Source organism: Microtus ochrogaster, linkage group LG4 (genome assembly GCF_000317375.1).
Source record: "Microtus ochrogaster isolate Prairie Vole_2 linkage group LG4, MicOch1.0, whole genome shotgun sequence".
Lineage (NCBI taxonomy): Eukaryota > Metazoa > Chordata > Mammalia > Rodentia > Cricetidae > Microtus > Microtus ochrogaster.
Window position 1 is genome coordinate 61,981,312 of NC_022030.1, and position 13,349 is coordinate 61,994,660.

Genomic DNA, 13,349 nt, shown 5'->3' on the forward strand with positions numbered 1-13,349 from the left:
TTGGGGTACATGTGTGCTGGTATGCTGCAGTGTGTGTATGTATGTATATGTTAGGATGTGTGTGTCTGTATATGAGCAGCAGGTTTTTAATTATATTCCAGTCAGAATGAATCTCCTTAATCACGCTGAAACCAATCCAAGTTCTGTGGAAAAACATTTGGGCCCTTGTTTCAAAGAGTGACATTTGGTTTTTTTCCTTGAACTAGCATCAACATTTATGAAACTATTTCTTTTGGGGTTTAGTTTCTGGCCCCTCAATGCTTCTAGTAACTGGCCTCAATTCCTCATGGAGAAGGTGGGAGGCCTGAGGGTTGGAATGGGGTAAGGCATCTTGGATAGGCAATACCTAGACTAGATATCAACTTCCTTGGGGTGAATTCCATTCTGACTCTAGCCCAGACTTCCAGGGTTTTCTTTCTCCTTGGGGAAAGGGTGGGGGATGGATGGTGAAGGTGGGAGGTAGTAGGATCACTACTGTCCTATGTATGAGCTGTAGTATGTCTTTAACACTAGAAACCTAGGTAGCCCTGGCCTTGGTCTGTCTTGGTCCTTTCCAATCTCCCTGCTGCTGACTTCAGTGTTCTGAGGAACAATATGGAATGAGGTCAAACACAGACTATACATCCTACCCCAATCTGGCTGATATCCGGCATCCTGGCTCAAGAGCTTCCCAGAGCAAACCCATTCTTGCTTCTTTAATCTGAGGAGGTCCAGCCCTGCAGGAGGCACGCTGCTGGACATGTGTGCTGTGGGCAGAACCTTCCTGCCTTTGCTTAGGCTTCCCTATCCTCCCATACCTCTCTTTTGGAAATCAGCCATGGTTGTAAACTTCCCAGGAACTGGCATCCTCAGCTGGTTCCAAGAAGGCCCACGTGTCAGGATACTCATCTTTTATTCATCTCCGTCTCTCTTCTTGTGAGTATTTGGTAAATATTTATTAATTTAACCAGACAAAAGAATTTCCTGGGATAATTTACCAAAGATACAAATATGCCTCCAGATCTCATGCCTGTCTGAAAATTCAGAAATTCCAAAGTCCCATCAGGAGATGCCATGGTCATCACACCATGTCACTGCAGCCTTGGGAAGGAGTCGTGACTCAGAAGGGCTCTTGAAACTTGACCAAAGGCAAGAGGTCCACCTGCAGTCACCCTATTTGTGAGGCAAATGACTCCTCTCACCTGTCTCTAAGCTATTACAGGTGCTGCTGGGCAGAACAGAAAGCTATAGCCCCAGAGCTCAGGGCAAAGAGCAGTCAGAACTGGCCATTGCCCATATAGTAGCCACTCACTGCTGGGTACATGAAGACAACCACACAGCAGCTTCTAATTCTTCTATGCTCTACACGAACAGCAAACCTTCTTAATTCATGGCATTAAACATAGTCTACATGTTACGTTTAAACCTAAAAGGTCAGATGCATAAAGTTAATTTTTTCTAACTCATATCAATGTTTTCTTCATACATTAAACAATTTAACTTCCAAGTATCTTTTCATTTTCAGATTGAAATTTAACTACACCATGAAAAAAAGAGACACTACAAAGCAAATAATGTTTTAGGATTGAATGAAGAGCCCAAGTGATTTCCATGTGAGTGTTAAATCAGGAAAGATAATAGTGAGACAGAGAAAAAAGGGTAGCATATCTTTGATTTGTGAGAAAACCACTCCTAACGGTGCTACCCAGACTAACTCATACAATGAGGAGCTGTCACAGCAAACCTATGGGGTGTTAAGCACACTATCGCACCTTGTGGCCCTCCCTTCCTGTTCCCCTTCCTGCCCTGCCTAACACAAACAGCATTAACGTACGCCAGCTTCACTCCTGATGTGCACCAGAGGGGGCGCCACGCATTCATTCTGCAGTGTTAGTGAAACACTCGGCCAGCAGGTCTCAGATCACTGGCTAGAACCTGGATGTGAAGCCTAACCACTGGTTTCTAGCCACTTGGGCTCTGACTGTATCTCATCACCAAGAGAACAAATAAGCAACAAACAAGCATACTTCAGACGCTGAGAATGACATGCCTCTTCCTCTCACTACCTTGAGAAGTGCAATAGAAGCAGGTCTCAAGCCCATGTGGGGGAGATAGCAGGGGGAGGGGGGAACGACACACAGAGCATGCAGCACCTGAGTACCTTGGATGTATGTCCTCAGGTAGACCAACTAGAGATGAGCTAACCCCTCTGCTACTATGGAATTGGATTTCTTTAAAAATGGGCTATTTCAGCCACCTCTTAGGGGAATTAAATATGTATGCATATCCTCAAAAATGGTTTATAATTGCTGTAAGTGAAAAATGGGAAACTAAATGGCCTCAAAAATAAATGCGTTTTTATCCTGGATAACAATTAGCATTAATGAGGAGTCACCATACATTATGCTTAACTGTACTTAATTAAATGTGTTAGAAGTATATTTTAGAAAATAAAATACATTTTCTTAATCATAAACTCACTTGTTGGCAGGGGCAGGTGAGGAAGTTGGTTATCCACAAGATGCTTAGCAATGGTGTACAAAAGAATACAAAACCAAAGAATCAAAAATTTATAATTAGTGTTAGCACAGCTTGGGCCTATTAGAAATATATTAATTAAAGTAATATATTCATAAAATTAGAAGTGTAATACATTTCCAAGAGGGGAGAGGAATCCCCAAGGCCTAAAAATAAACATAAAAAATTAAGGAGTTTGAATCATTCAGTCTGCTTCAGACTAATTTCAAATACGGATGCTTCCAGACTAGGCTAATCGGCATCCCTATAGGTTGCCAGGGTCACTGCTGCAGCTGTTCCTGAGGTCGTGCCCAGCAGTGCAGCTGCTGGAGGAGCACCTGTGCATCCCTACCTTGTGGAGTCCAATGAGGGTTTTGTCCGTCCTTGGCTGCTCTCTTCCCACACGCTGTTGGCCAACTCATTCCCAATAGACGACATCACCTTGATCAGCTCCATGGGCCAGTCATCAAGATCTAGAGATCGGACCCTGGAGAGGTGGGTGCCAAGATTCCGGTGGATCCCTGAGCACTCGATGCACATGAGGGCTCCCAAGTTCAAACTGGCCCAGTTAGGGTCTACAGAAAGAGAAACGGGGAAATTTCAATCAGACCGCCACCAGTCCTTCTCAGTGGTCCTGGACTCTCAGGGACACCTACTCAGGCAGCCAGTCCCCATAGTCACATGTTTTAGAGCTGTTCCTGGTGTCAGGGGAAACATGGTAAGTTGCTGGCAGCTGTGCCAAATCCAGAGTTTCTCAGACTGGTGTTCATCTGGACAGAGATACCTCTTCTAATACTTTAGCAGCACAGCTCAGGACTGGTGCACATCAGAAAAAAAAGTTGTGTGTTAAGAACTGCTGCTGATGGAATGAGAAGCAGAGACAAGGTAACTGAGTACCACCCTGGCCCAGGCCATGCCTGGAGGTCGCACTGGCCCTCATAACCCTTTGTGGTACAGTTAGCCCAGGTTGGTTGGGTTAGCCAGTTTCGAAGACGGAAGAGGCACACTCCTGTGTGAAGGTCAACAAGGGTTTTACTCAAGGGTGCCTATTGCAGCAACTCACAGGGTTCCACTGGTCACTGGCGGGTGAGTGTGCAGGTACTCTAGTCATATCAAGACCCAGCTCCCTCAGCTGTGACTCGTGGAGTGAGTACTCTATGTCTCAAGCTGGGCTGACAGGATAAGGATACAGTTCTGTTGGATGCTGGGCTTGTACAGAGAATGGCTTCGGAGGCATAGGGTAGATCTGTCATTGTGTAATGATATCATCAGAAGATCTGGAACTTGGGCCCAGGGCTGGCTTTGAGTTTACAATCTCTAGGAGTTTTGAAAAGATAGACTGACCTTGATGACCACTGGCTCTCATTGTTATTAGGAAGAGAGGCTAAACTCACACAGGTAGAACTGGCATGTATTCAAGTCAGAAAAACTGTCATGTATTCAAGTCAGAAGAGTCAGGAAAAAAAAACTGATCTGACCCACTGGAGAGACTTCCTGGGCTCTTTGCAGGGCAAATGACCATTGATGGTCGCATGATGACTAACCAGAATGTCAGCAAGCTATGTATAACAACAGTACAACTCAAGAAGATGGCTGATTCATATCCCAGAGCCCTGGAAAAGAGGCCTGTGATCTCAGAGATGTTCTGACTTAAGCAAAAACCTAAGTCTCAAACAGAAGCAGAGAGAACAGGGTACAGAAACATACAGATTCATGTGAAGACAAAAAGCAGAAGACAACTGTGTTGTGGTTTGGATGTAAAATGTCCCCCACAGGCTCATGTGTTTGAACAGTTGGTCTCTAGCAGGTGGAGCTCAGCCCAATTTCCTGTGCTGTCTGTGCGCCCTGATCCATGGAGATATGAACAAACAGCTGGCCCCACAGAGGACCCCCTCCCCTATCACATGACAGGCTGTAGCTTCCTTTCGTGTAATTTCTTGCCAGGTGTGCTGTGGTCACAGGGACGAGTGGGCACAGCACAGGAGGCGGCACAACTGCAGGCTGGACTCAGCTGGTGAAGAGCTTGCATACCCTCCTCCGCATGGCTCTTGCCTGCTGTCTGCAGCCCCTTAGGGTGTGGCTCCTGCTATGCTGCCCCCACCAACTCTGTCCACTGAGACAGGGCTGTCATAGCTGCCGGCCACCTCCATGGCTACAATTTTAGCCCACTGCTGACTTCCTATCCACTGTCCACCTCCCAATTCTGCACATGATGCAGGTGAAGTTAAATGTCTCTTTGGGATTTTCTCCATGGTTTCAGTATTTCCTCCTCAGGTTGGCCCCCACCTTGGCTCCTGTAATCTCTTCTCTTCTGATGCCATTCTCGCTGCCTCATAAACCCAGCTTGACTTGGCTTTTGTGACAACCCAAACTGTAACAACTGTCAACAGCTCTGACCTCTTTCTCATTTACCAGCTGGAACATTTTGCACAGACTTCCCTGACATCAGCTTGCACTGATGATGCTTTCTTCTGTCAAGGTTCTTTCTGCGTCTCCCAACAGCACCAATGCTCTCCCAGGATCTGGCGAGTCAGCCCTCATTCTTTCATTGTCCCCACAGACACTCTCTCCAATTCAGCCCTTTCTTCTTGATCTAAGCCCCCACACGTGTCCTTACTATCTCTCCTCACAACATGGGATTGTTGCAGCTCATGTCCGTATGTTCACATCCTGATCCCTGAAGGCACATCCCAACAGCAGCCGTGAAATGTTGGCAGGCCCAGTCACGTAACACTGAGACCCAGAACCTGCTGTAACTGCTACCTGTCACTGGGATCAGACAGGATAAGAACGGAGCCCCACCCCTTTCTCTGTCTCATGTGAGACCCTCACCGCCTCCACCAGCTTGTGGACAACACTACCAGCTCTACCTGGCATGCTGTTCTTCCTTTGGTCTCAGGTAGAACTGCCTACAGCTCCCTTGGGCACCTCATATCCCCAGTGTAATAAGGTGATATCACAAAACCTAAGCCCTGCTTTGGGCAGAGCTTGGTGTGCCCACTCTTCTTGGTGGCTATGGACAATAGAGGCTGTGAAAACACACTATATCAGGGTGAATACAGAACAGCCTCACCGTAGCAGAGGCTGGTGGGTCAGACAAGATCTACTAGGAACTAACAGTGCTCTAGCCAGACTATATGGGCAGCACTGGCAATGACAGAACTTTGTGGACCAGGAGGCAGAGCCTGGGCTGCTTCCTACCTTTGTCCTGGAAGGTCTGACATACTGGTGAGGACTGTGTGTGTGTGTATGTGTTTGTGTGTATGAGACAGACAGAGAGACAGAGACAGAGAGCGAGAGAGCAAGAGAGAGCGAGAGAGAGCAAGCGAGCACACTCTGGGATTCCCCGGGTCATTTTCTGGACATGCTGCTGGTGGCTGGCAACTAGTACTCCCAAAACAGATTTCTGTTGTCAGTGGTTTCTTGAAAGAGCTGGGCTGGACAAGCAAGATCCTTCTAGAACAAAATTCTCAAATACTGATGGGCCTTGTCCTGAGTGGTGGATAGCACTGACTTTTCCAAATTCACTGGACCACAATTTCACTTTATAGACAACAGTCCGTAGCTAAGGTGGCTCCATGCCCTCTTTGGAAACTGTTCTGGGACAGGCTGAGTGTGCAGAGGAGACAACCTGGTGACCTGCAGTAATTGTGGCCTCAACCCCCACATTGTACCAGAGTCCGGCTACATTCTCAACCCCCAGAGGGTGATACACATGAAACGGTGGGCCACTGAGACTCTTTTGGGTGGGAGGGGGGTTTCCCTGGAGTTCCACTGTCTGTCACACCAACAGATGTCACCAGTACCTCCCTTTAGAAGTGGAGTGGCTCTGATTTCAGTCCACAGAGTCCTGGAGAGGGACATCTTTAAGTGGGTGTCTGCTCCTTTCTTGCACAGACCGTCTTCCTACCCACTGCCTAAGGGAACTGCTGCAGTCAAAGGCACACAGCCTTCACAGGCTTCTAATCACACTGCCCTGTGAGCATGCTCACATCTCATTGCCGGTGTGGCCTAAGGGGATCTGTTTCCTGGCATTTGCACCAAAACTGGGTATTTACACTAAAAATCCCTCCCTGCTTGCTCATGTACTTCACATCATACTCTCCAAGCATCTTAGGCCTCTGAGGATGCAACAGGCTGGCGAAGGGTGTGGGCTGAATTGCATAGAACTGCTTGCTACCTCAGTGACCTGGACAAACTGCTGTGGTCTAGACTCTTCCTTCCCTGTCCTGTCCATGGGCCCATGACAGTGCCAACTATCCAAAAGATAATCCATGTGTGGACTGGACACAGCATACTTGGTGAATGGCCTTCAAACCTCTTTTTCTGAAGCTTCAACTCTGCCTTTATCAGCTCCGCCCCATCTGCTCATGTGGTGTCCACAGTCTGGTCTCATGGCCTCCCCTTCCTGCCCATTCTTAGCATGCATATATCCACCTCCTCTCAGAAAGGACCTGTGACCTCCAATTTGCCACATGCCACAGTTTCTGTAAAGCTATCAATTGGTTTCTTTTTGAGGAATCTCTAGTTGCATGCTGGAAACAATTACAGACATCATCTCTGGATTTTTTTTTTTTTTTAATTTGCCTCAGGTTCTGTGCTTTAAAAAATGTCTGGTTTAAGAAAAGTTTTGGACAAAAACACACTTCAAATATATGTTCTTTTCTCTTCAGCTCACGTTTTGAAAGTAAAATTTAAAAATTCAAACAAAGAGAGACTTTAAAGCAGCGCCCAAAGGAGTCTGTGGAAGAGTGTGCCCTTCCTGTCCCAAGGACAGGCTCCTGCTGGGCTGTGGTCAACTAGGCCACCTGGACAACCTGCTGGTCCGGGCCCTTGAGGTCAGTTCAGCTCTTTCCCCTCGTCCGCAGCAAGTCTGGGCTAGTGCCTCCATGTCTCATGAGGTGACACTCACAATCCACCTGCAGGTCTCTGGCTCTCTCTGCTCTTCTCCTCTGGTGCACTCAGACAGTCTCCCCATAAAACTGCACAGAATTCTGTCCCTACTAGGAGATGTGGACAGCTCATCCCCGCCTACAAATGCATAAAGATCTCACAGCCCTTTGGGTAGTGGCACCCAAGTATCTGCATCAGCTCCATCGTTTCCAGCCTGAGTTGCCACTTTTCTTTTTGGCTCACCCAGGGAGAACTCTGTGAGGCTACAGACTCCAGTCACACGACTCTCTACCACTCCACTCTTTCTCAGAGTCCTCCTGACAAGCAAACTCTGGTGGGAAGCTAGCTTTGAGGTTGAAGATCTCAAAAACCTATGACCCTTTTGTTTCTTCCCCAAGGCTGTTGACCATGTTCCCTGGGTGCCTTGCCCAACAACACAGGCGTGTTCAGTTCCCAGACATCCCTCACCGGAACCAGCACCTCTTGTTTGAACTGCATTCCCATGCCCCTCAAGACCCTACGTAACAATATAAATGGGCAAAGTTTATTCAACATGGCTTCTGAGGGGGCAGACTTTGCCCCCCAGGATATAAAAAGAAAACTTCACCCTCAAAGGGAATATTACCTTTTGCACAACAGAAAGCGTGACATACTGGGGTAACTCCAAGAGATGAAGTCTTTATAGTTTCAGTCCTTCAACCATTGTGATGCCTGAGGCTTAAGCAGGGCACACAGAAGTCCAGTGTATAAGAAAAGACACACTTCCAACAGTAAGGCTGTGTGAAGGACACTATGTTCAAATTAAACCCAGATCTAAACATGTCTAGCCCTCAATGCCGCAGCTGATGACAGATCTAGGGCAGCGCCAGCCCCGTGTACTTACTTTGGGTGTCACAGTCCACACAGTGAGAGTTCCCTCTCATGTTCCGGATGGACTGCAGTGCCATGGCCTCGCTCTGGCTGGTTAGTCGGGACTAGGCACAAAGGAAGACAAAAAATGCAAAATATGAGCAGCCAGGAAAAAGTCACACATCTTCTGATGATGTCAGAGAAAAACCAAACAGATTGTGCAGAGGTGCAGCGGTGTGCAATTTCCAAACAATTTTTCCTTTTATGATGTCTTAGGGAAGTTCGGGAGGGAGAGTGTCAGGTCATATGTCAGGATTATTGGCTGAGATGGACAATCCCCAAAATGAGCCAAGTGGTCAGCCCGCCATAATTTGTGAATGAACCAAAGACTGCTACATGGAAAATGTCACTGGTTAATACACCTTCATGCACATAGCTACTTGGTTTAGAAGATTAAAGAGTGAGAAAAAATAATCTGTGTTATCAGCCAAAGGTCAGGCCTTAGTCAGCATGCACAGAGCTATCTTCTGAATCTTTATCAGAAAACCCCAGACCATACCACACATCATAGCCAGAAGAGTCTCTCCCTCACCTGATGACCTCTCAGTTGCTATGAAATCAAAGTCACTCATTGGAGTGAGGCAGGGGCATTCATTCTTGTTTTTTTTTTTTTTTTTCCTCGAGACAGGGTTTCTCTGTGGCTTTGGAGCCTGTCCTGGAACTAGCTCTGTAGACCAAGCTGGTCTCGAACTTACAGAGATCCGCCTGCCTCTGCCTCCCGAGTGCTGGGATTAAAGGTGTGTGCCACCATCGCCCGGCTTAGGGGCATTCATTCTTATGGATCTCAGAATAGATTTTTTTTTTGCTTTTTAAGGTCAACCTATTGTGGCAACATTAGAAAATTTGGGACACAAGCATTTATAAACTAGGATTCCATCACTCAGAGATCCTCTGGCAGTTTTTCTATGCACAGGTATTGTAGGGAAGCCAGATGGGTACATACTGCCTTGCAGCTTGCCTTTCCTGCTGAGTACTGTCTGTCTGTCTGTCTCGCTGTCTGTCTGCCTGCCTATCTATCTATCTATCTATCTATCTATCTATCTATCTATCTATCTATCTATCTATCTATCACTTGATGTCAACAAAGCCTCCAACGTCACCATGTAAGTGTATGCATATGAATCCTCTTAGTGAATGAGTACACAGCAAGCTCCTTGGCTGTGTATTCGGAATGCTCTAGGCATGCTTGACCCGAGACAGAGCCATAAAGAAAATGCTTTCTGTAAATTCCTATGCAGATTCCTGACTGCATAGCAAGGATGAAATCCCGGAAGCAGGGGCAGAGTTGGAAAGGATATGTGTATTTTAAAAGGCTTATTTATTCAACATGCACTTGATATTACAGTTGAAGCAAAAGTTGATCAGTTTCAAAACTTAGAATAACTTCGTTCGTGTACAAATTCTTCACAAACTGAGGTATCTTGTGCTAAAGAGATGGATGTGAATTTATTGCTTGTTAATTAATACTAAGTTATCATTTACTTACTGCTATTGTTTAATCGGCATTATTTACCGCTGTGTTTTTATTTCCTAAGAAATCATTTAACAAATTGAGTTGGTATCTGGAGGTGTCACACACATGGGGAGGGGGCGTCTACCTATCTCCCTGTTTTTTCCTCCATGTATCTGTCCAATGCTGTGACTCACTGGTCGGCTGCTCTATCTGTCTCTGGATTGACATACTCGAAGCTTCTCTCTCTCTAATGGAGTCATCCGTGCTGGGAGAGCTATGTCCCATATGACTCTTTCTTGGTGTCTGGTGTCCTTCAGTTCCTCTCAGGGGAAGCCATTTCCACAAGTGTGCTTGCCCATGGTTACAGAGGGCAGACTTAGGTGGGCTGGCATTGGCGTCTAGTTCATGATACCCTTCTGTCTGCAATCAGAGTAGCAAAGAAGGAAGAGGCTCTCAAGGAAGTGGAATGGGAGGAGCCCACATTGGCCAGAGCTTCTAAAAACAAGAAGAGGCGTGGCTTCAGTCAGAATGTGTAAAACTAATTTCTCCATAACACCCGGGGATGTGCTTGTCTGATCAGCACCACGTGCCCCCTTCCCTGCTCTGAAATCAGAATTCCGAGCCTGTGGATGGCAGGTGTCATTGTGCCCAGGAGTGAGGAGGGGAGACACATCACGGCTAGATAGGGATATGACCTGAGAATCCAGGGAGCTCAGAGTAAAAACTGTGGTTCTCCTGAGCTGGGTATGAACTGTCGTCCAAGAGAGAAGCAAATTACATAATAACAATAATGACTGTGGTCTGGCTTACCCTGGCTCAAGAGGGTAATAAAATAACACACCCCACCTCTCTGCAAAGCAGGCTCCCTTCTTAATGACAAAGCTGGCCATCCATCACGGGCAGAGCTTTCTTTAATGGCTTATAAATGAACTGCAGGTGGATGGCCATGTCTTTCTTCAGTTTCCAGTCGATCACAGTTTGAAAAATCAAAATGCTCACCAAGAATCTCGACGGGTCAGCAAAGGACTCTGAGTATCTAAGGGTTCAAAGACTGAAATGCAAAGAACCCGGCTGGGAAAGACAGGACCGGTATAAGGAAGATTGCCGAGCAGTGGCCCAGAACACGCAGTGAACACACTTTTATTTCTGGCCAAACAACTGCTGGAGAACTCTTTTTAATTACTGAATGAAACATAAACCAGACTTTAAAAAAAAAAGAAAATCCACCTTGCCCAAACTCCCTCTATCTCCTCTGTATTCCGTTTGTATCCCTGTGACATTCGAGACATTTATGAGGGCAGAATAGGGCATCTTTTAAGTCTCTGTGACTTTTTCTGATTTATTCTGCCTCAAACAATAACAACAAAAAAATAAGTATGGACGCATAAGCAGGCAGAGTCCAAAAGGCTTCATCGCCTACAGAGAGAGGCGAAAGCTTCCCACGTAGCGCCGGCTGCCACAGCAAAGGCTTCATGTTGGACATCCTGCCACACACAGACGGCCAAGCCAGGACACCAACACATGCATGGTGTTTGTAGATACAAAGTGGTTTTATCTTTTCAATTACTTAGTTTTTTTCTCCTCACAAAGCATACCTGGGTCTTGTCATCCACACAAGCCATCTGATGCCCCTGTGTCCCCATACCCCCCTCCTGGCTCCACTTGGGCCTTCTTCTCACTTTAATGATCAGCAGCCTTGATTTTGGGGCAGCCTGCTGAGGGCCTTACCTTATTCTTGCTGCTCTCGCAGGACTGTAGGCTGGCTAGGATCTGGCTCTCGATGGCTTGGACCCATGCATCTCGCTCCTCGTATGTGGTGGCTTCAAAGTGCCATGTCTGGCCGGTGAGGGACACAATGATAAACTCAAAGTTTTCTTCTTGCTCTGGAACACAGAGGTGGGATGAAGAGCTCACTTTCATGAGACAGCAGCGCCCGAGCCCATCCTGTCACAAGTGCCTCTGGATTCAATGGCACAGGCATGGGGCTGGCGGCACATACAGGATGGGAGCGCTGAGATCTGATCCACACACCCGCCAACACTCAAGGCCGGCTTCCAAAGCCAGCAGCGATAACTAGGTTTCCATCAATGCTTGGGGGACAGAGAGAAAGGAGAGACAGCGTGGGATTTCAGGGTCTCTGTGTGGGCACAGACCAAGGAAAGTAAGTTTGCAACTTACTGCTGTCCCTTGGATCTGCAAGAGGAAAATGGGGTTAGTTCTGCTGATGTGAAACTGGACTACGGAAGGGCTTGAGTACGGATCCAGGGAACTGCACTGGGAACACCAAGGTGGTGTCAGCACATGGTCGAGCACTCATCAACGGGAGCTTTAGTTCTCATCTCACTAAGACATGGACAAAGTGACGTCAGGCAACACAGAGGGGATTAGTGGGCACGGGTCTGGCTGGGTGGCCAGAGACACCTGTTTTTAAAGGGGAAGAGAGCTTGTGTCCACGTCCTGTGACAGTACCTGTTCCTCCGCCTTTAGGTAAGTTCCTGAGGCGCATTTCCCTCCCCTGTGGATTGGGCACAGGCAGCTTCTGTGGAGTTTATCATTCGCTAACTGTTGCATGTGAGCACAGCGGCGTGCAGCCTGGCCACTGGAGGCTGTGTACTCAGTCCTTGTTCTTACTGTCTGCTCAGAGGCGGCACCGCTTAGGAAAAGCACAGTCAGAAGCCAAGGCTGGACCCTTCACATGCCTCAGTGGATGAGGAGTTTCTTAGCACTGGCCTGAAACTGGCTGTGTAGTCACAGGAAAAGAGTAACCCGTAGACCTGCTTATCAACTAAGTCATTCCCTGCCCTGCCACTGCACTGATGCCAGGGCATGGTGCCTCCCTTGATCCCAAGGATGCCATCAAGCCCCACTCCCAGGGGCTGGGACATCACCCAGGAACAGGATGCTCAGGTCTTGAATGTAAGGCCTCTGCAACTACCACCACCACCAATCACTATGGCACACTTGTATGGAGTCTTTAGTGTTCTGAAAAAACAAAACGAAGACCAGCACTGAACTTGGAATGTAAGCAAGGTGTCTCTCTCTCTCTCAACTGATAACAGGTCTTAACCCCAAGGGGCTCAGTCTGAACACCACCTGGAGGGTGGGCAGGTGGACACACCTGTGTGCAAAGCCTCGCATTTTCCCCAGAAAGCCCATCTCCAGGAATGAAAATGACAGCTGACAGAAGCGTCTACACCCTCCAACACTGCCAAGGCCCATGACTCCCCTGTAGGATAAGAGCTGCTCTATTTTAGTCACGCTCTGCAGCTGTGATATATTGCCTAGGAGGGGCCAGGCCTTACAGCCATGGCTCTGGCATGTCACTCCTTTTGGGTGTTTGTACTGAGGCTGTGCTCGTGGCAGGGCCAGAGCATGCCTGAGCTCAACAGTACATGCAGGTAGCCCAAGGAAGCCGTGAGCTTGCCTAACTCATGCGTGTTTCCTGAGTTCTTTCTTGATCTCTTTGGTTCTTGGCCTTTGGAGTTTGAGTATTAAGAGTTCAAAAAGCAGGTGCTTGTTGTGTGGTATTACCTTAAATGTATTACACTTGGTCATGCTGTGGAGCATTTGTTTCAATGATGCGAAGGTCTGTTGCATT

General features: G+C 47.4%; 1 protein-coding gene across 9 annotated transcripts in view; it reads right to left on the reverse strand.

Annotated features, from left to right (window-relative positions):
* Agap1 (ArfGAP with GTPase domain, ankyrin repeat and PH domain 1) overlaps positions 1-13,349 on the reverse strand; it is a 456,884-nt gene that overhangs the window by 48,188 nt on the left and 395,347 nt on the right. For all 9 annotated transcript variants that reach the window (XM_005361713.3, XM_005361712.3, XM_013351735.2 and 6 more), the window contains 3 exons: positions 11,480-11,634; positions 8,273-8,363; positions 2,849-3,071 (listed from right to left, as the gene is read on the reverse strand). In XM_005361713.3, the coding sequence (XP_005361770.1) occupies positions 2,849-3,071; positions 8,273-8,363; positions 11,480-11,634 (469 nt within the window). The remainder of the gene's footprint in view (positions 1-2,848; positions 3,072-8,272; positions 8,364-11,479; positions 11,635-13,349) is intronic.